We start from the raw sequence: 27105 nt of genomic DNA on the forward strand, positions 1-27105 counted from the left end.
GCTGATTTGGGCGACTCTGAGAGAAGGACGCCCATCTCCCGATTTGTGTCGAAAGATGGGCGTCTTTCTCTTTCGAAAATAAGCCTGATAGTAGTTCAAACATTTGTATTGAATGAATACACAATCTCAACAAATATGCAGATGAAATTAATATGCACTTTAATGGAAGTTATATGAATATGATAATATTTTTTAATGGCCACACATTAATGGTGACAGCGCATGGAAATTAACATTAACACAAAAACTGGAAAATCAGCCATTTTTCTGCTTTAAAATAGACTTTAGTGTGTGGGAAAGACCCACATAAGGGTGTATTAGGGCCACTTTCTACTGCAGTTTAGTAAAAGGACCATTATACGATGATCTGAATTAAAGCTTTTCCAAAGATTTATTTTGTAGCCATAATTATTAGAGGTTTATTTATTGTGCAGTTTAACATTGCATTTATTCTTTTTTTTTTTTAATTTATAAACTTCTTTGTACCAATTTTCTGGAGTTTGCTAGAACTTACATTGTATTAACTGCCCATTCGGTTCTCCCAATAAGAGATTTAGGAAGCCTTTTACCAAGCTACGGTAGGATCGATCCCCTTTACTGCAGCAGGTAAAAAAACGGAAATGGGTGTGTGGTAAGTTAAGCACTTGCTGCACAGCCGTTTCCTATTTTAGGAGTCGCTAAGGGCTCCCACACTAACCTGGTGGTAACTGGGCAGCGAGATTACCACCGGATAAGCCCTGCTGCTGAAAAAATAAAACAAATTTTTGAGCTGCGGAAATGGCATATTGCACACACTGCGGTAGGGCCGATTTGCCGCTCACTTTGTAAAAGAGCCCCTTAATTATTTAAATCCAGAATAAGCCTCAGACATTAGACAAACGTAATGAGCATGATATAAGGAGAAACGAAAGGAAGGGCAACAAAAAGTTATAGATGATACCTTTTAATACATTTATGACTAGCTTTCAAGAAAGAATCTGCATCTCAAATTCAAGAAACACATGGCACTTTTTTTTATAGTTAAAATATGGAAGAAACCTGTGTGTAATATGCACACGTCTCTTGAATTTGCAGATTGGCCAAAGTGGGAAATGTTGCATCAGTTGTTAATCAGTTCTGCTTGCCCTTTAGTTTGGCACCCATCTGCCCAGTACAGTGTGTTCTAGCCAGTGTGCTTTCCTTGTTTATCTTGTGAATGTTGAGATCTGAATTAACTTTGCAAGTGAATTTATTTAATTTAATCTGAATTGATAAATCTAATAGTCATATTTACCCTGATGTTTCAAATTAGGACAGGTAGATCCAGGGACAACATATCTTGCAAATATTAAATATTATGGTTACACAGTAGCAGCATAATTGTAAACCTTTACAACTATTTCCCCTCACTTGTATGTGGCTTTTTCAGTGCAAGGTCATTTTTCTATTTGGATGCAATGAAAGTAATTTCATAACTTGTTTAGAAATTGCTGTCCCACTCAGAGCATGCGGTTTCCTTCTGAAAATCAGGTTGAGTTGAAAAGGTACCTTTGGGCCTGCACAACCTAAGCATAGTTTAAAAATTTCCCTCTTTACATCTTAATTCTTGCCCAAAATATTTTTAAATGCTGTAAGGGACCATCTGTGATCCCTTTTTTCCTGATATACTTCTGGTAAGAGGTTCATATTAGTTAGTGCAGTAAAGAGGTAAAAACCATGTTCCATATCATCAAGCTGATCAATCCATAGACTGGTGGGTTGTGTCCATCTACCAGCAGGTGGAGATAGAGAGCAAACTTTTGCCTCCCTATATGTGGTCATGTGCTGCCGGAAACTCCTCAGTATGTTCTCTATCTCAGCAGGTGGTGGTCACACACAGCAGCAGCTCTGGCTAGGCCTCCAAGCCTAATCCTTAGGTTTTGTTGAGGCCTGGGGTTGAGGGCTCTTTTGAGCAAGTGCAAACCTGGTGGTGCCAGGTCCCTCCTTTTCTCCCCCCCTCCCGCTGGCTCCGTTAAAAAAAAAAAAAAAAATTTTTAAACGTCCTTAAAGGCGTTTATTTCGACGTTTATTTAAACGTTCATTGCAGCTACTCACTGGGACACAGTTCGTTACAGCTCGGAGCGGCAAGCAGGTAATTTTACCTTTTTATAGCGGGCAGGGGGTTCCCCGATTCTTCTCCTCGTGGCATATGGCGTCGGAGGGCGAGGGCGCAAAGGGTCGCTCCCCGGATCGCTTGAGCGCTTCTAGAGGGGATGCGGGGGTCTTACAGCCTGATTCGCCCTTGTTGGGTGACAGTTTCGTGACCGATGAATGTCCCGGTCCTTCCTCCGGCGTGGCGGTTCTTCCCGCCATAAACGCCCATCCCCCGCTCCTCGCCTCCGCCATCTTGGCCGGCCACGCGGCTCGGACGGCTTCTTCGTGGGCCGCCCTTGAGGTTGGAGACATTAATGCCATGAACGCCCTTAATTTGGGCGACGGCACAAAAGCGGCTAAAGTTAAGCGCCGTTCTTCCCGTACGGCTCCTTCGCGGAGTGTCACGCCGGACGCCATTTTGGATGCGCAGCATGTCTCTCCCCCGCTCTTGCGAGCGCCGGTTGAGGGTGCGTCTAGGGCTGTTGCCCAGGCTGCGGAAGTGCACAGTCTGGGGGGTTTCTCCCCCGAGTTTGTTTTGCTGCTGCATCAGGCTTTCCTCATGCAAAACGCTGCCCCTGCTCCCTCTTCTGGTAAAGAGGTTGAGGTTCCCAGAGGTAAACGCCCTCGGGTTGATTTCCAGGCCTTGGAGGATTTTGTCTCCTCCGATGTAGATGAGGGCAGCGTGTCTGAGGTCTCCCAACGGTCCTTTGCGGATTCCTGGGAGGAGACGGATCCCCGCTCGGATGGAGTGGATGACCCCTCTGCAGCGCGGCTTTTTAGCCCAGAGGATTTGCCCAACCTGTTGATACAGGCCATGGACACTTTGAAGATTTCCTCTCCGGAGGACGTCTCTCCCTCAGCCCCTGTTGGCTCTGCCATTATGCTGGGGACGAAGCGCCCGCCTAGAACCTTCCACGTGCATGATGCCATGCACACCTTAATTTCGGCTCAATGGGATGTCCCGGAAGCGAGCCTTAAAGTGGCTAGGGCTATGTCCCGCCTCTATCCTTTGGCTGTGAGTGAACGTGAGGCCTTTCTGTGGCCTACCGTGGATTCTTTAATCACTGCGGTGACTAAGAAAACGGCGTTGCCGGTGGAAGGTGGCACGGCCCTAAAGGACGCCCAAGACAGAAGATTGGAGGCGGCCTTAAGGTCGTCCTTTGAGGCGACTGCTTTAAGATTGCAGGCCTCGGTTTGCGGTGCCTATGTGGACAGGGCGTGCCTGACTATGGTGCAGCGGGCTTCCCCCTCGGATCATTCCTTGAGGGCTGATTGGCCGGCCCTGGAATCGGGCTTAGCCTATTTGGCAGACTTGCTGTATGTTGTCTTGAGAGCCTCAGCTAAAGGCATGGCTCAGACAGTCTCTGCGCGGCGGTGGCTTTGGCTGAAACATTGGTCTGCTGACCACGCCTCTAAATCCCGCCTGGCTAGATTGCCTTTTAAAGGCAAGCTGCTCTTTGGGGTCGAGCTGGACAAAATCGTGACCGATCTCGGCACGTCTAAGGGCAAGAAGTTACCAGAGGTCAGGGCTCGGGCTAGTACCCGTCCCGGTCCCTCCAGAGGACGGTTTCAGGAAGCCTGTCGGTACCGCCCGGGCAGGCCGGGCTCCTCTGCCCCCTCTTCCTTCAAGAGGAATTTCTCCCCCAAGCAGCATTCCTTTCGCAAAGACCGCCGTCCCGGAGGTGCTCCCTCCGGTCCTCCCCCAGGGTCTCGTACCCAGTGACGGGGCCTTGGTCCACGCCCCAGTGCAGATTGGAGGACGGCTGTCCTCATTTCTGGGTGAGCGGACCACAGTAACTTCACACGCTTGGGTGCTGGAAGTCATCAGAGACGGCTACAAGCTAGAGTTCTGCCGACCCTTAAGAGACGGGTTTGTACTCTCTCCCTGCAAGTCTCCGGTCAAAGCTGTGGCAGTGCAGCAGACCTTGGACAACCTGATCCGCCTGGGTGCGGTCGTTCCGGTGCCAAAAAATCAGATTGGCAAGGGACGTTACTCCATTTACTTTGTGGTACCAAAGAAAGGAGGTTCTGTCCGGCCTATCCTCGACCTCAAAGGGGTCAATCGGGCCTTGAAAGTGCGGCACTTTCGCATGGAGACTCTCCGCTCTGTTATAGCGGCAGTGAAGGCAGGAGAGTTCTTGGCTTCCTTGGACATCAAGGAAGCGTACCTGCATATTCCCATCTGGCCTCCTCTCCAACGCTTTCTGCGTTTTACAGTCCTGAGACGACACTTCCAGTTCAGAGCCCTCCCTTTCGGGTTGGCTACTGCTCCGCGGACCTTTTCCAAAGTAATGGGGGTCATAGCGGCCTTCCTGCTAAAGGAAGGAGTACAAGTCCATCCTTATCTGGACGACTGGTTGATCCGAGCCCCCTCTTATGCAGAGTGCGGCAAAGCTATGGACCGGGTAGTTGCTCTTTTGAGCTCCCTGGGATGGATCATCAACTGGAAGAAGAGCCAGCTGCGCCCGACTCAGTCCCTGGAGTATCTGGGAGTTCGATTCGACACCCAAGTGGGCAGAGTGTTCCTGCCAGACAATCGGATTGTCAAGCTTCAGGCTCAGGTGGACTAGTTCCTAGTAGCCTCTCCTATTCGGGCTTGGGACTACGTGCAGCTGTTGGGCTCTATGACGGCCACGATGGAAGTAGTGCCCTGGGCCAGGGCTCATATGAGACTACTACAGCTATCTCTGCTGCTGCGCTGGACTCCGATGTCGGAGGATTATGCTGTGCGCCTTCCCTTGGACCCAGCAGTGCGCAAGGCGCTGAGCTGGTGGACGCAGACAGACAAGTTGTCTGCAGGAATGCCTCTGGTGACCCCGGAGTGGATTGTCGTCACGACAGACGCCTCTTTGATGGGCTGGGGAGCCCAATGCTTGGGAAGGACAGCGCAGGGGCTCTGGTCTCCTGCAGAGGCAAGTGGTCTATCAACCTCCTGGAACTCAGAGCCATTCGGTTGGTGTTATTGGAGTTCATCCCGGTACTGGTGTTGAAGCCTGTACGGGTCCTGTCGGACAATGCCACGGCTGTGGCCTATATCAACCGCCAGGGAGGTATCAAGAGCGCCCCTCTAGCCAAGGAGGCTATGAATCTATGCCAGTGGGCGGAAGCGAACCTGGAGCAGCTTTCAGCGGCCCACATTGCCGGAGTCATGAATGTCAAGGCGGACTTTCTCAGTCGCCATACTTTGGAGCCCGGAGAGCGGCAGCTATCTGCTCAGGCGTTCTTGGACATCACGAAGCGCTGGGGCCAGCCGAGCCTAGATCTGATGGCGTCATCGGCCAATTGCCAAGTGCCGCGCTTGTTCAGCAGAGGACGGGACCCTCGATCCCTGGGAGTAGATGCTCTTCTCCAACAGTGGCCGACACAAGAGTTTCTCTATGTGTTCCCGCCCTGGCCCATGTTGGGCAGGGTGCTAGTCCGGGTGGCAAAGCATCCCGGCAGGGTAATCCTGGTGGTCCGGATTGGACCAGATGTCCCTGGTATGCGGACTTGATCAGGCTCTCAGTCGGCGATCCTCTGCGGCTGCCAGTGGAGCAGGGCCTGTTACATCAGGGTCCCGTGGTGATGGAGGATCCCTCCACCTTTGGTCTTACGGCCTGGCTATTGAGCGGCAGCGTCTGAGAAAGAAGGGCTTCTCAGACAAGGTCATCGCCACTATGCTGAGAGCGAGGAAGCGCTCTACTTCTACTGCTTACGCCAGGGTTTGGCGTATCTTTGCAGCGTGGTGTGAAGCAGGTTCACTTTCTCCCTTCACTGCTCCAATTTCTTCAGTGTTGGCGTTCCTGCAAGAAGGTCTGGACAAAGGCCTGTCGCTCAGTTCTCTGAACGTTCAGGTAGCGGCTCTGGCTTGCTTCAGGGGCCGCCTGAAGGGTGCTTCCCTGGCTTCGCAGCCAGATGTGGTGAGCTTTCTCAAGGGAGTTAATCACCTGCGCTCTCCTCTGCGCTCAGTGGTGCCTGCGTGGAATCTCAACCTGGTGCTAAGAGCATTGCAGAAGCCGCCTTTTGAACCCTTGTCGAGGGCATCTCTGAAAGACCTGACGTTGAAAGCAGTCTTTTTGGTGGCTATCACTTCAGCCAGAAGAGTTTCCGAGCTCCAGGCGCTCTCATGTCGAGAGCCTTTTCTGCAGTTCACTGAGGCAGGAGTGACTATTCGCACAGTGCCTTCCTTCCTGCCCAAGATTGTTTCTCGCTTCCATGTGAATCAGCAGCTCTGTCTCCCTTCCTTTCGTAGGGAGGACTACCCAGAGGAGTACTCCGCTCTTAAATATCTGGATGTGAGACGAGTCATCATCAGATACTTGGAAGTGACCAATGATTTCCGGAAATCGGATCATCTGTTTGTCCTGTTTGCAGGTCCTCGTAAGGGTCTGCAGGCTGCTAAGCCTACAGTGGCAAGATGGGTTAAGGAAGCCATTGCAGCGGCTTATGTGGCCGCGGGGAAGGTGCCGCCTATCCAGCTGAAGGCTCACTCCACGAGAGCTCAGGCGGCCTCGATGGCAGAGGCCGGATCCGTCTCCTTGGAAGAGATATGCAAGGCGGCAACTTGGGCTTCGGCTCATACATTCTCCAAGCATTACCGTTTGACTGTGGCTGCACGGGCGGAGGCCCGGTTTGGAGCTTCAGTGTTGAGGTCAGGGATTTCTATGTCCCGCCCTGGGTGAGTACTGCTTCGGTACATCCCACCAGTCTATGGATTGATCAGCTTGATGATATGGAAGGTAAAATTATGTATAATCATACCTGATAATTTTCTTTCCATTAATCATAGCTGATCAATCCATAGCCCCTCCCAGATATCTGTACTGTTTATATTCTGTTGAATTTTAGGTTCAAGTTTAGCCTTCAGTTACTTCAGGAGGACTTCGTGTTCAAGTTCTTCTTTCACTTGGATTCATCAAGAGTTGAGACGAGTTTGTGTTACAGTGAGCTGCTGCATTCCTCTCCCCTCCGTTTTACGGGGCTGGATTGAGATTTAAATTCTGCCGGCACTCCCTCCCGCTTCGTGCGGCTGTAGGGCAGCTTTGTACCCCTCCCGCTTCGGCGGTGTTAGGGTCAGTCAGCTCCTCCCGCGGTTGCGGTTGCAGGATAAGCCAGATCCCCCCGCATCGGCGGGTGTGGTGTCCCTCCCCCGCTCCGCGGGGATGAGCTGGACGGATTCCCCTCCCCCACTTGTGTGGGGATGAGCTGGGTTAATTCCCCTCCCCCGTTTCGGCGGTGGTGAGCTGGGCAGAGTGTCCCTTCGTGGGTGTAATTCTCTTAAGTGCTGAGTCCTGCGGATGGAGCTTTGATATCGACATACTGAGGAGTTTCCGGCAGCACATGACCACATATAGGGAGGCAAAAGTTTGCTCTCTATCTCCACCTGCTGGTAGATGGACACAACCCACCAGTCTATGGATTGATCAGCTATGATTAATGGAAAGAAAATTATCAGGTATGATTATACATAATTTTACCTTATTAGAGCATCATGTGCTGGACTTGCTGCAGTGGTTCTGAGTCCATGTAAAATAGACAGGGGAAGGGATTTGATATAATGCTTTCCCGTGGTTACAATCAAAGCAGTTTAAATATTATATGCAAGTACTTTATTTTGTACCTGGGTTAATGGACAGTTAAGTGACTTGCCTAGAGTCACAAGGAGCTGCAGCAGGAATTGAACTCGGTTCGCCTGTTCCTCAAGCCATGAACTAACCAGTGAGCTACTCCTCTACTCTGTAAAAAGCTGGTGTTATTTCATTGTGATTTTGGGCCCTAATGTGACTTGTAATATATCACTTCAAGTGAGGTTAGGATATTTGTATAGCAATGAGATGTAAAACATGCATTTGCATATTTTACATCTCATTACTACCTAACTGTCATGGATCAAAATGGTTTATTTCAGTGGCGCAGCTACGTGGGGCCTGAGGGGGCCGGGGCCCCCGCAGATTCACCCCAGGACCCCCCTCCCGGCGAACCCGCCGCCGCCTACCTTTACTTTTGCTGGCGGGGGATCCCACTCCCCGCCAGCCAACGTCTTCTCAGTCCTTCCTGCTCTTCAATTTGTTTGCTGACGTCCTGCACGTAATTGTACGTGCAGGACGTCAGCAAACAAATTGAAGAGCAGGAAGCGACTGAGAAGAAGACGTCGGCTGGCGGGGAGTGGGATCCCCCGCCAGCAAAAGTAAAGGTAGGCTGCAGCGGCGGGGGGTTCGCGGCGGGAAGGCAAAACTGATCTGTTTTATAGCTTAATATTGTTGCTAAATGGATAATTTCTTGTGCTGCCTTAGCTTCTCCCCTAACCTGACCCTTTATTATTCAGATAAAATGTGTCTGTTTATTTAAATAGCCCAATTTTATATGGATACTTTAAAAAAATGGCCATTGTGATCTAGTGGTAGTGCCATAAGATGACTGCTACAGATTGCTAGAGTCGTTTTTCATCCAGAGCTGCCAGGGGCAGGAGCGAGTTGGGTTTGCTCCTGTCTGGATGATGACCATCAGGGCTGTTAAGGCCTGAGGGGTAGGAGGCTGCTATGTTGTGGGAGGAGGGCTTCTCTCGCTGTGGGAATCCACTTGTGGTGGTGGGAAGTCAGGTTATGTGGGGGTGTCTTCTCACATTGGAGGTCATGCCTTGTTGGGATGAGGACAGGAGGGAAGGGATCAGCTACACTTCAGGCCGCTACCTGATATTCAGTGCCGACACCCATATAGCTAATCAGACAAAATTAGGATGACCTTTTGTGTGGTCCTATCTGCCTGTTAAGCTATGAGGTCACTGGTACTGAGTATCACCGGTACTGCATTTGTTCTGGCTTCTCCTTGACTTAGCCCCAGACTGTCCTGCTGGCTGGATTTTGACATGGCTGGTTAGTGCCGATATTCGGTGGCATTGCCTGGTTAAGTGCCGTTGAATTTTTCAGCAGCTAGCCTGCTCAGCGTTGTTTGAGCAGGCAGGAGCCTCTCCTGCTTGCTTAAACCATACTGAATATTGACCCCAAAGATTAAAAATTTGCAAGAAAAAAAACCATGGTGATGGGGCAAACAAAACATTTTCCACCTCTTCTAAAAGCCACTAGTCATCACCTTGTATGACATGCATGGGCATCAAATGTTCCATCATTCAGTATGAAGGAATCTCCTCACTCTTTGCTGGTCTTATGATCAATAGTAGTTTCACAGTTGTAGCAGCCACCTTTCCACCCTCACCTGGATGGAGTGTGTGATCTTTTTGATGTGCTAGTCTTTGATGTCACTTTGAACAGAAGAGAGTCTGCTTCAGCTCTGCACACAGTGCTTCAACTGGAGCCATAGGGCTGGCTCAAGGAAACACATTTTGACAACCTTTCTAGGTATGACTAGGAAGCAAGGCTGCTTTAAATAGCATACTGTTCAGCAGGAATATTAATGTGGATTGGAGCTTTTAGCAGTAAGGGTATTGGAGGCAGTTTTATAAGTGGGCACCTCCATTTAGGTGCCCCGAGGCTGTACAGTAAGAACTTATTTTATAACATAATTTAGGCTCTTAATTTCCATATAGAATATGAGTGTAACCCTTGCTCTGAGGTGGTCTAGGCGACTGCCTAGACTGCACCCGGGATAGTTCAACAAGAGGGGTGTACACTATTATTTATTGGTCAGCACCAGAGCCAGGACTAGGATTACCTGGGAGGCTGGGCAAGCACTGCATTGGACTTCACAGTTCATAGAATAATGGAGACCTTACCAGTTTTTTTGCTGAAGCCAGAACCTTTACTGTCCTTCAGTTGATAAGGATACAGCTTCAAATATTTCAGAACAGTTGACCAACTGTGTACAAATAGCTTTTCTCATCTCTTCCAGTAGAACACAGAACACATACGAATTCTCCTCTTTAGGTAGGTGAGTGCTTGGCTTGCACAGTTCTTCACAATTGCTGGTGTAGTTAAGCAGATGTTAGCTGTTATCAAGATTTAACTAGTTGGTAACACAGGTTCCTTGGTTTTCTAAAAGATAGACATAGTGGCTCTGCAGTGATGATGTTATCAGATGTTAGAAAAGTTCTTCACTCCTGCATGTTCAGGCTACAGTAGTGATTTGCCTGGATGTCACTACAGTTACTCCTTTCCCAGGACCAGACCAAGGAGATTAAATTGAAAACAGGAGAAGGCATGAGCCTATCTGTCCCATTATGTGGGCTGAATCCAGTTGGTGAAGCTTGCCGCCACATTGGTACACCTAAAACAATAGCAAAAGCTTATTAGAATAATGGACTGCCTATGCGTAGTCCATCTGTAAAAAGATTAAAGCTGTTCCAGTTGGATAGGCAGTGCCTTAAAAGGTGGAGGATAAAAGATTTTATGTTATTCAATATGGGAAGCTTTCAAATAAAAATATCACTAAAACAGCATACAAAATTGTTGTACCTAGTACAAACCAGTAATATACTCTGTATTTTGTGCTCATTTTTCTACACTGTTTTATAGAACACATCAATATATGGCCAAATTTAAGTGAGGATATCCTGTTTCCTGATAGGGTCATCTTAACTATTGTTGTAATGTGCCTTGGGAAGCATGGTGTTGTAAAGATGTATATTGTAATTAAATGGAAGTAAAATTAAACTCTCCTTTCATTGGGGCTCATGAAACCACATCTTCATTTCATCTGTTTTGTAGAAGTTTACATTTTAGATACAGAAATGGATTATTCTTTTTTGAGCATGTTTCAGGGACAAGTGATTTTGTAAGTCAAAATAATAAAAATAAATATTTTGTTTCATGCAGATCTCATTTGTTGAAACATAACCAAATGGGCTATAAGCCCCCTAATGCAGTCCATTGGTTTTCTTATATTTTGTTCTTGTGATAACTTATACTATGCAAAAATTAAAAACTCTTCTCTCTGGTCACTAATAAAAAGGCGCTCATTGTGAACACCATCCACCCTAAAAGGTTGTTTTTTGACTGTATATTAGGAATTGTGTTATTGCATAAATAAGTTTGTGTTTTTGTTCCTAGTCATTCATCAAAAGGTTTTATAATCTTTTTAAGAAGTCCAGTTAATTGTTTAACTTATTAGTGGAACATTACCACAAAGGCATGGTATGGTCGCATTTTCAGTATGGTAATACTGGGGCCCAGCTAAGGAACAGGTTATTTTGAGTTAGTCTTCACTGGACCAAACTTGCTTTCCTTGTGCCTTCACCATCCAGTTGGATAGACAGTGCCTTAAAAGGTGGAGGATAAAGGATTTGGTGAGAAAGTGAAGGGGGAGTTGTAGGTGAAGGTACTTTGAAAAGAGAGTTTATTTATTTATAACATTTGTATCCCACATTTTCCCACCTATTTGCAGGCTCAATGTGGCTTACATAGTTCCGTAAGTGGTGATTACTAGTTTCGGATAGGAGAAATACATAGTTGAGGTAGAGGGACAGAGTGGGTTAGGTTACATGAGGAAAGTTCGTCTTATGATAAGAGCTGAAGGTAATAGGTTAAACTTCATTCATGGCAAAAATTAACTTGAACAATTAGGAACATTAAACTACAAATCAAGATAATTTAGCAAAAAACAGTTAAGAGATAAAGAATACATGTATCTAGATACGTTTTATTAATTAGCATTTAGGATGAATTGTTATTGTATGCTTTCTTAAGTTTTCAATAATTTACGGAAGTTCACTATGTCATGTGTTATTTTTATGGATTTTGGTAATTCATTTCAAATTTGCAGGCATATGTAGGAGACGCTGGATGCATATGTTAATTTATATTTCAGTCCCTTACAGTTTGGATAGTGGAGATTCAGGAATGTACGTGATGAGCTGATAGAGTTCCTGGTTGGTAGGTCAGTAAGGTCTGACATATACCCTGGAGCTTCACCGTGTATGATCTTATGAACCAGGGTGGAGCCAGTGTAGTTTTTCTCGTAAGGGACTGGCATTTTCATATTTCATTTTGTCAAATATGAGTCTGGCTGCCATGTTTTGTGCAGTTTGAAGTTTTTTGATAATTTGTTCTTTGCACCCAGCATAGATGGCATTGCAGTAGTCTAGCTGACATAATACCAATGATTGCACCAGTCTGCAGAATGCTTCTCTTGAGAATAAAGGCTTAATTCTTTTGAGTTTCCACATGGAATGAAACATTTTCTTTGTTGTGTTTTTCGCATAGTTCTCTAATGTAAGGTTGCGATCAATTGTAACTCCTAAGATTTTCAAAGTTTCTGAGATGGGGAGGGTAAAGTTAGGGATGTTTAAATTAGTGGGTTTGTAGTTATTGTGCTGTGATGAAAGAATGAGGCATTGAGTTTTAATTGAAAAGCATCCGCCCATGAGTTCATAATATGGAAGCTGTTGTTTATTTCTTTAGTGATTTCTGTTAGGTCATGTTTAAATGGGATATAAAGTGTAAGATCATCTGCATAGATGAAAGGATTAAGGCCTTGGTTAGCTAATGTTTTGGCTAATGGTGTCATCATCAGATTGAAAAGGGATGGTGAAAGTGGAGATTCTTGAGGGACTCCACATTCTGGTTTCCAAGGTGGTGATATAGTCGAATTTGATATCACTTGGTATGTTCTTGTGGTTAAGAAACCTTTGATCTAGTTAAGTACGTTTCCTGTTATTCCAAAGTATTCTAAGATATTTAGCAGTATTTCGTGATTAACCAAGTCAAATGCACTGGACATGTCGAATTGCAGGAGAAGTATGCTATCTCCCGCTTAAATTTGGTTAGTAGAGTGATCAGCACAGTTTCTGTACTGTGGTTAGTTCAAAATTCTGATTGTAATCGGTAAACTGCTTAGTCACCATTCCTTCCATTAGTTTGACTACTAAAGGGATGGATGCTACTGGGCGATAATTGCTTATATCATTTACTTTTTTCTTTATGTCCTTAGGTATTGGTGTGAGTAGTATATTTCCTTTATCATTGGGGAATAGTCCATGTTGTAACATATGGTTTAGATGTTTTGTGAGGTCTGTTATGAAGCGTTGAGGGGCGAATCTTATTAGGTTTTTGGGGCATGTATCAAGCTTGCAATGAGATTTAGCCAATTTACTGATCGCTTGGGTGATCGATTCTTCAGTGAGGGTATTGAAGTTAGACCAAATTCTGTCAGCTGGATATGTCTCTGGAGTTGGATCCAAGCAGTCGAAGAACATTTCGTGGTTGGTAGTAATAGATGATACTGTAAGTCGGATCTTAGCAATTTTCTCTTTAAAGTATTTAGCAAGACTGTCTGCTGATGGAGTATCTGTGGTAGATGAAGTGACTGGAGTGGTGTTTAGTAATTCATTCACTAGTAGAAAAAGTTTATGTGTATCTTTGTAGTCTGGTCCAATTTTTGTTTTGTAGTATGATCTTTTGGAGTGACGTATGGCGTATTTGTACTTCCTTTGGATTTGTTTCCAAGTGTTTAATGTGTCTTCATTTTTTCTTTTATTCCATGCTCTTTTGTATCTCCTAACCTGGGTTTTTAGCTTTTTCAACTCTTCATTAAACCAAGGTATCGAATTGTTTCTTCGTGAGGATTTTGTTCGTAGAGGTGCTATATTGTCTAGTGTATTCCTGCATCTAATGTCCCAGTCTTGGAGATAATTATTCGAGTCTGTTTGTATTGTCCATTTATCATTGTAGAACTGTTGCCAGAATGTCGTGGGATCTATTTTCCCTCTTGAGGTATAGGTTATGCGTTCCTGGTTCTGGCGTGTATTTTTTCTTCTCCATTGTAAGGATATGTTCAATCTATGGTGATCAAGGTACTTCTTCCCATTTTGTATCTACTAGAGTTAGATCTGATGCTAATTTGTATGTAATGAGGTCAAGAGTGTGACCTTTGGTGTGGGTTGCTTGTATATTTGGCCAGATAAGGTCACATAGTTGAAAAACCCTTTACATTCACTTACATTGGTTGAATTAGAATCGTCTTAAGTGTAAGTTTATATCCTCTATAATAAGAACATTGGAGTTAGCTACACATGCGTTAGATATAAATTCCATAAGTAGTGGTTGGCACTCAAGCCAGTTTTCTGGTGGTCTATAAAACAGAACAACATTCAGGTGGTCAACCAAGGATGTATGATTCTTACTGAGGCTATTTCAAGATGAGGTGTTATAGATTCGGCTGTTATTGTAATGATGAATTGGGATTTATGGATTAATGCTATACCTCCTCCTCGTTTTCCTTTTCTTGTCCAATGAGTGATTTTATAACCTGGGGGACATAGGTCTAAAATTGTAGGGTCATTTTGATCATGAAGCCAAGTTTCAGTGATGAGTAAGAGGTCGAGGTTATCAGTCCTGATCCAGTCTGTTGTTATATTTGTTTTATTAACAACTGATCTAGCATTAATATAACCCAATTGGATTGTTTGATAAGGGGCTGTCTGATTTGAAGTTAAATTAATTTTTATTAATTGATTATCTTGTATTTTAGGTTTATTTGGTCCTTTCTTTCCTTTATATTGATTGTGTCCTCGTGTAGTGGATCTTCCATTAATCTGGTTACAGTTATTTTGGTGAACTATTAATATTGTATAATGAAGGTATGCTTTTGGTGACAGTAAGGGGTGTGGTTAGTATGTGATGTATCAGGGATAAGGAGTAGATTATTAGAAGCAGTTTAGTTGTTTCCATTTTGGTGTCAGTCAGGTTTTATGTAAAGTTATTGGTAAGTGTGTTATGATAGTTTATCCTGGTTATGGTTAGATATATTATTTAAAGCAGTTTATATTCAAATGGAAGTTTCAAAGGGAGCATAGATCTTGCGGAAATATCTTACAAATAGCAGGTGAACATGGGCATATAGCTTAGAGATAATAGATGAACGTGATCATTACACGTATGATATTCAAGTATGATATTCAGTTATAAAATGGTTCTTAGAGAAGCTTAGAGATAGCAAATAAGTGTGAATATTACAGTACTACACAAAGGTATGATCTTTGGTCTTAAAATGGTTCTTAGAGAAGCCTAAAGCCAATCAAATAATAAATAAACATGGATCTCACATGAGCGACAACTTAGGTGTCAAGGGTGTATACAGTTCAGGTGATTAACCAATGTTCAAATTTAGTCACAAAAACATCACACAGCATTAGCAAAGATTCTAAATTAATGTAGTGAGGTCTTCAGTGTATTTGTTTAAGCTCTATTTATTTATTTATTTATTTATTTATTGCACGTGTATCCCACATTTTCCCACCTATTTGCAGGCTCAGTGTGGCTTACAGAGACCTGTAATGGCATCACCATATTAGAGTACAAAGATACAATTGATGTTTCAGAGATATCAAGGATAACAAGGATAGTAAGTTAATCTGATCAAGTGATTATAAAAGACAGTCATAGTGAGGGATAAGTGGTGATATGTTGTAATTAGTTAAGGATTCTCATGATAGGCTTTGGTGAAGAGAGTGGTTTTCAGCGATTTGCGAAAGTTAGTGATTTCGTTGATTGTTTTCAAGTGGTTTGGTATAGCATTCCACAATTGCGTGCTCATGTAGGAAAAGCTGGACGCATGTGTTAGTTTGTATTTTAGTCCTTTGCAGCTGGGGAAGTGTAGGTTAAGAAAAGTACGGGCAGATCTTTTGCAATTTCTAGGTGGGAGATCCACGAGGTCAAGCATGTATGATGGGGCGTCTCCGTAAATGATTTTGTGAACAATCATGCAGATCTTGAACGCGATACGTTCTTTGATTGGGAGCCAGTGTAATTTCTCTCTTAGGGGTTTTGCACTTTCATATTCAGTGTAAAGTGCATTGCAGTAGTCCAGGTGACGTGGAGGGGCATAATCGAACGTCGCCGGCGATCTATTTTGGCGGTGGTGTTACAGCTGGCTGGAACTGTATTATCGAAAAAGATGGCCGGCCATCTTTTTTTTCGATAATACAGTTTAACCCGGCCAAATGCCAGAGTTCACCGGGTTTGAGATGACTGGTTTTGTTTTTCAGCGATAATGGAAAAAAATGCCGGGGATCTCAAACCCGGCGACATCCAAGGCATTTGGTCGTGGGAGGAGCCAGCATTTGTAGTGCACTGGTCCCCCTCACATGCCAGGACACCAACTGGGCACCTAGGGGTCAGTGTGGTGGACTTCAGAAAAAGCTCCCACATGCATAGCTCCCTTACTTTGGGTGCTGAGCCCCCCAACCCCCCCCCCCCCAAAAAAAAACCCCACTACCCACAAATGTAGAACACTACCATAGCTCTTAGGGGTGAAAGGGGCAACTACATGTTGGTACAGTGGGTTTTGCAGGGCTCCCATTTACCAGCACAAGTGTTACAGGTAGGGGGGGGATGGGCCTGGGTCCGCCTGCCTTAAGTGCACTGCGGTACCCACTAAAAGTGCTCCAGGGACCTGCATACACGCAGGCCTCTAGGAATTGTTGCTGCTGTATAACCTTGGCACACCAGTTGACACCTGAAGACTAATCACTTTGAAAAAGTCCTTTATTTGAATAAGCACGTTTACTCACAGTTAACTGCAGATCAGAGGTTGTGCCCCACTGGCAAAGAGTCTCCCTGGTACTGAGATGAACAGTAGGTCAGAGCTGGTAGAATGGTGTACAATGCCCTCTTTCAGCAACATTCAAGGTAAGAACTAAGTTCTCTAACGTGGGTAACACATGAAAGGGATCTAAAAGTGGCTTACAAAAATGGTCACTACCTCATGGACTACCGGAAACAAAACTGGACACACACTGACCCAGTTAGCAGGGGGAAAAGCACCATGGGAGTAGAGCCCACTACCCTACACCCACCACAATGCATTGCTGATGTGACTCTGCAGTGCACCTAACAGAAAAGGTGTCACACTCACCCGAGAGCCACATCACAACCAGGGAACGACTGTCAAAGGATAGAACACAATCTGCTGTCATGGAGGTGGGTACGGCATTTGAGGCTGGCAAAATATGTTTTACTAGCCGTTGAGCCCGTAAAAACGGGCTAGTAAAGGTAGGGGGGGTTGAAAGCCCCCCCCCCCGGATAGGCCGCCGCCGCCCCCCCCCCCCCGGAGTCCCCTCCACCACCCCTCCATCCGGTCCGGGTACCTGGCTTCACCATTCAAACCGCTGGAACGCAGCACACAGCTCATCTGAACTGCCGTCGGCCTTCCTTCTTCTTTGCGTGTGTTCTGCCCTCGTGTGACGTAATGTCGGCGAGGGCGGGACACAGGCAGGTAAGGAAGGCCAACGGCAGCTCAGATGAGCTGTGTGCTGCGTTCCGGCGGTTTGAATAGTGAAGCCAGGTACCCGGGCCCGGTGGAGGGTGGGTGGCGGCGATGACTCTGGGTGGGTGGGGGGAGCGGTAGCGGCAACCCTGGGGGGGGGAGTGGTGGCGACGGCAGTTCCCTCACTCGCAGGTGTGCAGGTTCCCTCTCTGTCACGCCCCCATCATCACGTATTGACACGGGGGCAGGACAGAGAGGGTCTCTACTGCGCATTTGCGAGTGAGTACGCCTCTTGCCATTTATATGTTTGACTAGCCGTTGAGCCCGTAAAAACGGGCTGGTATAGAGGTTTTCCTCCCCCCGCGGTCACCACCGCTCCCCTCCCCCCCGCGAAGTCGCCACCGGTCCACCCCCCCTCGAAGTCGTCGCCGCCACCCCTCCACCTGGTCTGGGCCCTCTCTTCACTTCTGAACTTACAGATCCATTCGCCGAACGCAGCAACGCACATCAGCTGAGCTGCCCCTTCTCTGCCTGTGTGTGTCCCGCCCTCGCTGACGTTACGTCACAGGAGGGCGGGGCCACAGGCAAAGAAGGAAGGGCTCACTGCAGCTCAGCTGATGTGCGTTGCTGCGTTCGGCGAATGGATCTGTAAGTTCAGAAGGGAAGAGAGGGCCCGGGCCGGGTGGAGGGGTGGCGGCGGCGACTCCGAGTGGGGGGGGGAGCGGTAGCAACGTCGGCGGCGCAGTTTCCCTCTCTGTCCCGCCCCCCCCCCCCGTCATCACGTATTGACGCGGGGGCGGGACAGAGAGGGAAGTCTCTACTGCGCATTTGCAGTGAGTACGGTCACTCGCCGTTTATATGTTTGATTTTTTCTAGTGTGGGAGGGGGTTAGTGACCACTGGGGGAGTATGGGGAGGTCATCCCCGATTCCTTCCGGTGGTCAGTTGGGGCACCTTTTTGAGGCTTGGTCGTGAAAATAAAAGGACCAAGTAAACCCGGCGAAATACTGCTTAACGCCGCTTTTTTTTCCATTATCCGTGAAAGCCAGCCATCTGGTAGCCACGCCCATGCCCGCCCATATCTCGCCTTCGCTATGCCGCCGACACGCCCCCTTGAACTTTCGCCGGCGATGCTGTCAAAAAAGCCGCTTTTGATTATACCGATTTGGCTGCTTTTGAGAGATCGCTGGCCATCTCCCGATTTATGTCGGGAAATGGCCGGCGATCACTTTCGAAAATAAGCTGGACAGTACCATTGGCTGTACCAGATTTCGAAAGATGGCCCTTGGGAAGAAAGGTTTTACTCTTTTGAGCTTCCACATGGAGTGGAACATTTTCTTAGTTGTATTTTTCACGTGGTTTTCAAGTGTGAGATTTCGATCAATGGTGACTCCAAGAATTTTCAAAGTGTTGGAGACGGGGAGGGAAAAGTTTGGAGTGGTTATGGTGGTGTATTTACTTGTGTTGTGTTGTGAGGTAAGTATAAGGCATTGTGTTTTTTCTGCGTTAAGTTTTAGCTGAAATGCATCCGCCCAGGAGTGTATGATTTGGAAGCTTCGGTTGATCTCGTTGGTGATTTCCTTTAGATCGTGTTTGAACGGGATGTAGATCATGACATCATCTGCATAAATGTATGGATTGAGGTGTAAAGTGCTGCTTAAATATTTTTCACTTGAGTCTCTGGCCTCCTTCAAATCTGACCGCAGACCTCCACGTGTTATGCAAATTTATTTTATTTATTTATTGCATTTGTATCCCACATTATCCCACCTATTTGCAGGCTCAATGTGGCTTACATAGTTTTGTTATGACATTGTCATTACAGAATATCAAATACAGTTAGTAGTGTGTACAGATTAAGTAGGGAAGAAAGAGGAAGTGATTAGGCAGTGATAGTAGAAGTAAGAAATAAGGCTTTTGATCTCGAAATTGCAACTACTAAGCACAATTGTCACAGTATTAGGCAAATCAGTTAACAGCAGTATAGTGCCGTTTGGCAATCAGCATTGTCATTCAGTGAACATCAATGTAGGGCAAATCAGTAATCACCAGAATAGGTCAGTGTGGCAAAGAGACGTCAAGGGTTTGAGACAAGAGAGTTTGTCAACTGGATGTAGTAGTCCTGTTTGGCAAGTGAAAGAGCAGACTGGAAGGAGGTTAGCAAGAATTTTGTATGAAATCAGCATGGGCATGGGATTTCAGCCAAAAGCGTTTCGCAGATCGGTAATAGAAATGTAGGTAGCGGATTCTAGAGGTCAGCCAAGGCTAATAATGTGCTGCATGCTTCTCTACTTTGTATTTTTGCAATGTATTGTTTACATGCATAATAATCTATATACAAACACACAACCAGAAGATAAAGATTTAAAAAATATATCTTTTACAACCAGACTTGAAGAAGAAATAAATATATACAGCATAACTGGCAAATGGTGGCACATTTAGACTTACTCTGGCCTAAACTTCTGCATGAAGTAAGCTCTTCTCTCATTATTCAATACCTGTCTTTGAAATAGTAGTAATTAAAAAAAAAATCAAGTGCATTTTTATATTATGCCACTGTGTTCCACAAAACAGAAGGAGCAAGTTCCCACATACCATCTTTTTCTTTTGATGTATCTGCAGGAAAAAAAGATGTTAAATGCTCCCAGGTTTCAACCTGATTAATGTTTTAAAAAAATGTACTTTTAAATAGAAACTCAGAATGTTAAGCACTTGATTCTCATAGCATGTCTGTTTTGGTGGCCCTTTACTAGATGAAAAATATCTCTGCATGAATACAGCGCCTGCTAGGGTCTCTCTATAATCAGCCCCTCCAAATGACACACTGATTATGATTTAGAACAGATTACTACTCTAACCAATGAAAGGTTATTCCATTCTGATGATTCTTCTGTGTACATCCGTATGCTGCACAAGCCAGCATGTTTGAAAATATAAGTGAGATCAAATAAAAATTCTAGCAGCAATAAACGACAACAACTTGGATACAATAGCCACACAACTGGGATAAGTGCAGGCATCTGAATTACTGCAGCAATGTGTATAATTTACAGCATTGGTTCTCCTAAGGGGTACGCGAGATATCAGCAAGAATTGCATGGTGCTGTTCAAAAATCCCAATGTTGAAGCAGAAACTGTAAGAAGATAAGGATCAGCAGTGTGCAATGCCGTGTACTCACTGCTGCTTTGAATAATAGGCCTTTCCTAGTATTTTGTGGATGTCATGTGATCGCAAACCTATTGGTTGAAGCTGCCTGTGAGGATTGGAGCTTCAGCCAGTAGACTTGCAACCGCATGACAGCCTGTTGCTAAGCAGCATAGAGAAGTGAGAGATACTGTATGTAGCAATATTCTGCCTACCTGAATACGCTAGGTGTTATCATTGGGCACACACTTAGCACCATGTATACCATTGGCTGTATCTGGGATGTGACTGCTAGCAGAAGTTAATAAGAGCAGCATTTGCTGACTGTAATAGATTAGTGACAGTTGTAACTTCAGCCAGAGAAAAAGGACATGTAAGCATAAGACAGAGGTAGGGAAGGAATAACATAAAGCTATTAATATTATGATTTTACTAATTAAATAGTGGGTGCTACATCAGCTCTTTGGAGATCAATGGACAAGTCAAATGAAGGGGTGTACTTCTAAAAATTGCTACCTACGGCTTCTCCATTCACCTCCACTCTGACCTGATGTAGCCTAAAACTTCATCACTATTCTATATTAAAATATACCAAACAAGGTTACCGTCTATGGCATAGCACTTGCTATTCAAAACTTGGTGGTCTAGTGTTGTAGTCAGGCAGAAGTGATGCCCCAATCACGGAGCCAGAATGGGCAGGAGTAACTGGGGATCTCTCTTGCCGCAACTACAATCCTAGACCTCCAGGGACTGTAAGATAGGCCTGGTGGTAGGTGGAGGGGACAACTGTTTGGGGGAAGGGAGACAAATGGGAGAACGCACAAATTTTCAGTTTCCACTGAAAATATACAGTCATTTTCAGCCAAAACCAAAAACATGGCCAAAAATTAAAGTAAGGATTTGGGGCTAGTTTTGGCATTGTAACTAAAACTGAAACCTAAATTCTGTTGATCTCTAGTGCGTAGGCACCCTGCTAGCACTTATGCATATGTGTTTAAGTGCAGATATTCTAAACCTGTGTCTAGGTTATAGAATTGCCCTTATTCCTAAACGTTTGTAATTCAGTCTGTAGAATTCTACAATTACTAAATTCAACTGAGATCCCCCTATTATATGCTTAATAAATGTTGCCTAATATTATAGGACTAAAGTGCCTTTTTAAAATCTCTTTCAGGTGACTATTCGAAGCCTCATAGATGTTTATTCTGGTATGTAATATTTAAAGCTCAGCTATCCTTATTTTCTTTTGCTTCTTCAGTGAACAGAGCTAGATGCAAAATGTCAGAATGATTAATGAATGCCAAGAAAATAATCATGTTAATTATTTAGAGAATTTTGCACAGTGATGTAAGAAAATATTACTTTTCTTCCTGCTCTGGTGACTCACACTCCCATATTTCTCACTGGAAAATTCCCAATATTGCTTTAAGGCAATTACTAACGACTTTTCCAAAGAAAATACCATCTGCAATTTAGTATTTTTGTAAAATGAGTTTCATATTTATATTCCTCTTAAACTTAGCGGATAACAATGTGGTTAGCACTACAGATTAATTTTTGTACGTCTGTGTAATATGATTCTCTATTTGTGTTGTGAACATAGTAGTGTATGGTTGTACATTTTCATCTTTTCTTTGGAAGTCTTTAAAGCTTAGTTAGGGGGGAAGTTGTCAATGTGGGCTACCATCAAGATGGGATATTTTACCACTAACTTGTTCTATTTTAGTACAGGTCCCATTTTTATACCGCGAAACCTAGTTGCTAATAACCTGAGTTAACAGTAAAATAACCCATCTTAATTGTAGCCCATGTCAGTAACTTCTCCCCTAAATGATTATAGGTATTTGTGTATTTTTACAGAAAGGCCACATGTAGGGGGCTCTTTTGCTAACTGCGGTAAGCACTAATGCGTGATTATACAGCAAAAAATGGCTTACCATGGGGCATGCTGAGGCGTCCGTGGTCATTTTTAGACATGCGAGCTCTACCAACTTACTAAAAGAATAACATTTACTTTTTAGTGATGGGACGGGTCTGGTTAGCATGTGGGCATTGCCATGCGCTGACTGATTAGCATAGTTTAATTAATTAATAAATTTATACTATCTTGCCATTCTACGCAGGGTTTAGCGCACGAGTCCCTTTTGCCTAGAAAACAGGTGGCAGTAGGGTCTCACGCACTAATGGGAAAATTAGTGTGTGGCCATTAATAGGGAAAATAGAAAAATTGGCCATTTTACCCCAGCGGTATAATGACCTTAGCGGCATAGGAATGACCTGCTTAAGGACATGCTAAGACCACATTTTACCACAGTTTTGATAAAAGAGCCTCAATTTTTTTTGCGGAACCTGTTTCTCTTTTCTTGCATAAAATAAGATGATACCTTTTTTATTGGACATAACTTAATACATTTCTTGATTAGCTTTCGAAGGTAGCCCTTCTTCGTCAGATTGGAAATAAGCAAATGTGCTAGCTGACAGTGTATATAAGTGAAAACATTCAAGCATTACTATGACAGTCTGACAGGGTGGGAGGATGGGGGTGGGTAGGAGGTATGCATGGGGACATCAAAGCATATCATTGATATTCTAACAGGATGGGTGTGGATAGGTGAGGGGTGGGGTGATCAACAGAGAAATACAGCTGTATTTGTGACCTGGATTGGCCACTGTTGGAAACAGGATACTGGGCTTGATGGACCTTTGGTCTGTCCCAGTGTGGGAATACTTATGTACTTATCTGCTATACTTGCCCCTATACATGACCATCAAGCAAGGTTTCTGGTGTGGTTATGACACCAACACTAACAAAATATCCTTACAGAATAAATATTTTGTAAAGAAATGTACATCAATTTATTATTGTATAAAAAATTGTTTTGAGTTCTCATAAAAGTTGAGAGACTTACCACAAACCACAGTGATCAAAGATTTCAGTCTTTAATGGAATACAATCATTGCACTGAAAAACTGGTACTGTGGGGAAAAAAGCTATTTACCAAAATTACAGAAAAGTGCACTTATCTCAAAAATGTCCAAAACTTATTTTGAAAGGTTGCTGTAGAAAGGTCTCAATATGGCTCATATTTTGCATGTCACTTAAGGGAACCCCAGATTCCAAACGCCCAGCGCTCTTCAAAGGAAAAAATGTTCATTATGTCAGTCTCTCATATCTTGCAGTTATCAACTGCTCTGATCTGGAAAGGAGAGAAATATATCAAGTTTTTAAAAAAGATAAAGAAGACCTTAGAAAAACAGAATCCAGTAGATTGTCAAATGGCTTTCAGTTACATGTTGTTAGTAAATAGGCAAGGGCCTGCATTAAATAAATATAAAGGGGCATTTTCAATATGATATCCAAATCCGATTTTAGATGTTTTCCAAAAATATAAGTCCAAAACTCCAGTGCTACACATGGTCATTTTCAAACTAGAAAAATGTCTATCTCTTTGGTTTGAAAATCGCTCTATTTTAGACGTTTTGTACTCGGTGCATTTTTCTTTAAGAGCCATTTTCAAACAGTGTTCAAGCCATGGGAATGTTTGGGGGGCCAGCAGTTTTACTCGACTTGCCACATAGAAGTCCAGTAAGACTGCTGGCCCCCAAACAGCAAATAGCAAAAAATGTACTGTACCCAACTGTACACCACTACAATAGCCCTTAGGCCTGCAGATGTCACCTATATGTGGGTTTGGTAGCTATTTTGCGATTTATGGGGCTGTCTACCTGCACTGAAAGCTAACTTAAAGAAAACACAACCATATTGCAACCTTATGGCTAATCACAAATAGTAAAAATTGTATCAGATAAACTTAGCAAAAAAAAACAAAAAGGCACACAACTGCTTACAAAACAGTAGATAAAAAACAACAAAGCAGTGGAATCAAATGCATTTATTGGAACTTAGCACAGTGTTGAGGTGACAACATGAACACTGGTTAGTTGTAAAAAGTAAAGTCATACGACGAGTAAAGCTACTGATAACGTTCAGCCAGTAAAACGCTATCGACGGATGAGAATAGACATGCAAATGCTGTTAACAGATAATATTGAAAAATTAGAATTACCTTGAAAAAGACCTTTGTTGTGATAATACACCTGTGGCAAACTGCAGTGTGAACACTGTACTGGGAGGGATGGACAGAGGGCAGCCTTGGAGCTGGCTGGGAGGGAGGGACAGAGGGGGGGCCCTTGGAGCTGGGAGGGAATGGGGCCTTGGAACTGGGAGGGAGGGCAGGGGGCCTTGGAGCTGGGGGGGGGGGCCTTGGAGCTGGGAGGGAGCGGGAAGGGGCATTGGAGCTGGGAGGGAGGGACAGAGGGCCTTGGAGCTGGCAGGGAAGGAGGGAGGGCGGGGGGCCTTGGAGCTGGGAGGGAGGGACAGAGGGCCTTGCAGCTGGGAGGGGAGGGGGAGGGAATGGGGCCTTGGAGCTGGGAGGGAGGGAAGACATCAAAATAGAACATTCCAATACTCGCCCGTTTTAACGGGCTTAACGGCTAGTAACAATAATAAAAGAACCATTGGCTGAAAAGGATCAAATTGATTTCTTTGCTAAAAAATGACTTCAGGTTAGTATTTTTTTAATATTCTTCTCGCTCTCTTTCTCTCTGACAGTATTTATGCAAGAGGTTATGTGATAATTAAAGGGTGCAGGATAAAAAGATGGCACAGCCAAGGCTTGTACCACCGGGACCTGAAAGTTTCCGCTATTTTACTAGAGAATCTCTTGAAGCTATCGAAAACCGTATTGCAGATGAAAAGCCTAAGAAATCCAAACAAGACAGCAGAGATGAGGATGATGAAAATGGTCCAAAACCAAGCAGTGACTTGGAAGCAGGAAAATTGCTGCCATTTATATACGGTGACATTCCTCCAGGAATGGTTTCGGAGCCTTTGGAGGACCTGGATCCATATTATATCAATCAGAAAGTGAGTGCTTATTCAAAAATGTTATTTTACACAGTGCTATTTTTAAATTATTCCTAGTTCTGGAGGTGATTTTTTTTATACCTTCTTGTCAAAGTACAGGTAGTGAAGAGGCATATTTGCAAAGCACTTAGACGCACGATGTTGCATAGTAACATATGGAACTTTGTAAGTCCAAGTGCTTTGAAAATGAGCCCCAATATAATTTTCCTTTGATAAGGCTAATTTTTACTGTGCTTCAGTTATGGTAAGTTTCTACCTTTTTGCATTCTGTGTATCAGGAAATGATGTAAAGAACATCTGCGGAACAGAATCCAGAATATTTTTAAAAGATTTTTGCTACTTTTGTATATAGTAGTTTTATATTTTCACAGCATAAGAGCAGAGTATTTTTTGGTGACAGGTGTACTAGTATTTCTTTGATAGATTTGTCATTGAGGGTTTTTACACTTTCTTGATAGACACACTTTCTTGATAAACTTGTTTAAGTACTGCCTGGCTTCTTGTTTTGATCCAGAAAACAGATAGTAATGCTTGTATCCAAGTTTATTTTTCAATTGGTCAAATGTGTATTTGAGTGTTATGATACTTTCTTTCCAGCTATTCTGTGTAGACATTATGAGGTCGTTTTATTAAGGATAAGGATCTTTACTCATTTGAATACTGTACACCTGCTTCCCAACATATCAAATGATAGAGCTAATGGAATAGACCAAATTGTAGAAGCGCGGTAAGGGTGCACTTCAGCTTAGCTGAATTTGAAAGTCAGGCTTGTAGACATACCCCTTAAAGCTGTGTTGCACTAAGGTATGGAGCATAAGCTTTTGCTGAAAGATTCTTAATACCCTGCTCCAGTCACTGAAGTTGCTAGAGCAACTCACATAAAGTAAATTTTAAAAAACACGCAAACAATAGTATACAATATATGCTAAGAACACTCAGTTTTTGACAGGTTATCATGGGTCATAAGCCAAAGTAGCTTGGACTGAATTTTTTAATTGGACTCCTGGATTGATGTACTAACATCATTATATATACAAGTGGGGAGAGCATGCAGACCATGGTTTATGAAATTATTTCCATTTGCTCAATGCATATGTACTGTATGTGTAACTGTGTTGTCTCTGTATATGCCTTTGACTTAGAGGAGAGAAGGGAAGGGACAGTTTTGAGGGATGGAGTAGTATGAGGGTGGGTTTAGGGGGTGGGGTAATTGGTAGTCAGTAGGTGGGAGTAGTTGGGGGCTAAGGGATAGCTGAGGTGGGAGTTAGTTTGGGGGTGATGGGGATAGTTTTAAGGGTGGAATAGTTGAATGTGATGGAGTAGTTTTGGGTAATGGGGGCTATTTTAGAGTTTGAGATCATTGAGGTGTTGTGGAGGTAGTTTTGGGAAGTGGATGGAAGTTGTATTTAGGGGTGTAGTAGGCATTTTGAAAGAAGCTATTCTGTATCTAAATTTCTATGCTGCAGAAAGTGGAACTGCTTCTCTCATAGAAATGCATTGGGCCATTTTTTTTTTTTAGGAGCATATTTTTCTGGGACCCTTGGTCCTGTGTGGCTCGTTTTCAGTCATTGTGTCTTTTGACTACCTTTTCCCCATGCCAAATTTGATCCCACTCATTAAATTTTCAGACTGTAAACATAGTCACTTTTAATACATCCAATACAAGTCTTTTATTACAAAACTAGTAAAAAAGGCCCGTTTCCGAAACCAATGAAACGGGCGCTAGCATGTGGTTTTTTGGGTGTGTGTGTGTATGTGTCACAGAGTTATTTTGTGAGGGTGTG

General features: G+C 44.1%; 1 protein-coding gene across 1 annotated transcript in view; it reads left to right on the forward strand.

Annotated features, from left to right (window-relative positions):
- LOC115473687 (sodium channel protein type 2 subunit alpha-like) overlaps nt 1–27105 on the forward strand; it is a 381519-nt gene that overhangs the window by 13286 nt on the left and 341128 nt on the right. Inside the window, exons 2-3 of the mRNA XM_030208710.1 lie at nt 21569–21602; nt 25007–25321. Coding sequence (XP_030064570.1) covers nt 25055–25321 — 267 coding nt within the window. The 5' untranslated portion in view covers nt 21569–21602; nt 25007–25054. The remainder of the gene's footprint in view (nt 1–21568; nt 21603–25006; nt 25322–27105) is intronic.

This window comes from Microcaecilia unicolor, chromosome 7 (genome assembly GCF_901765095.1).
Source record: "Microcaecilia unicolor chromosome 7, aMicUni1.1, whole genome shotgun sequence".
Lineage (NCBI taxonomy): Eukaryota > Metazoa > Chordata > Amphibia > Gymnophiona > Siphonopidae > Microcaecilia > Microcaecilia unicolor.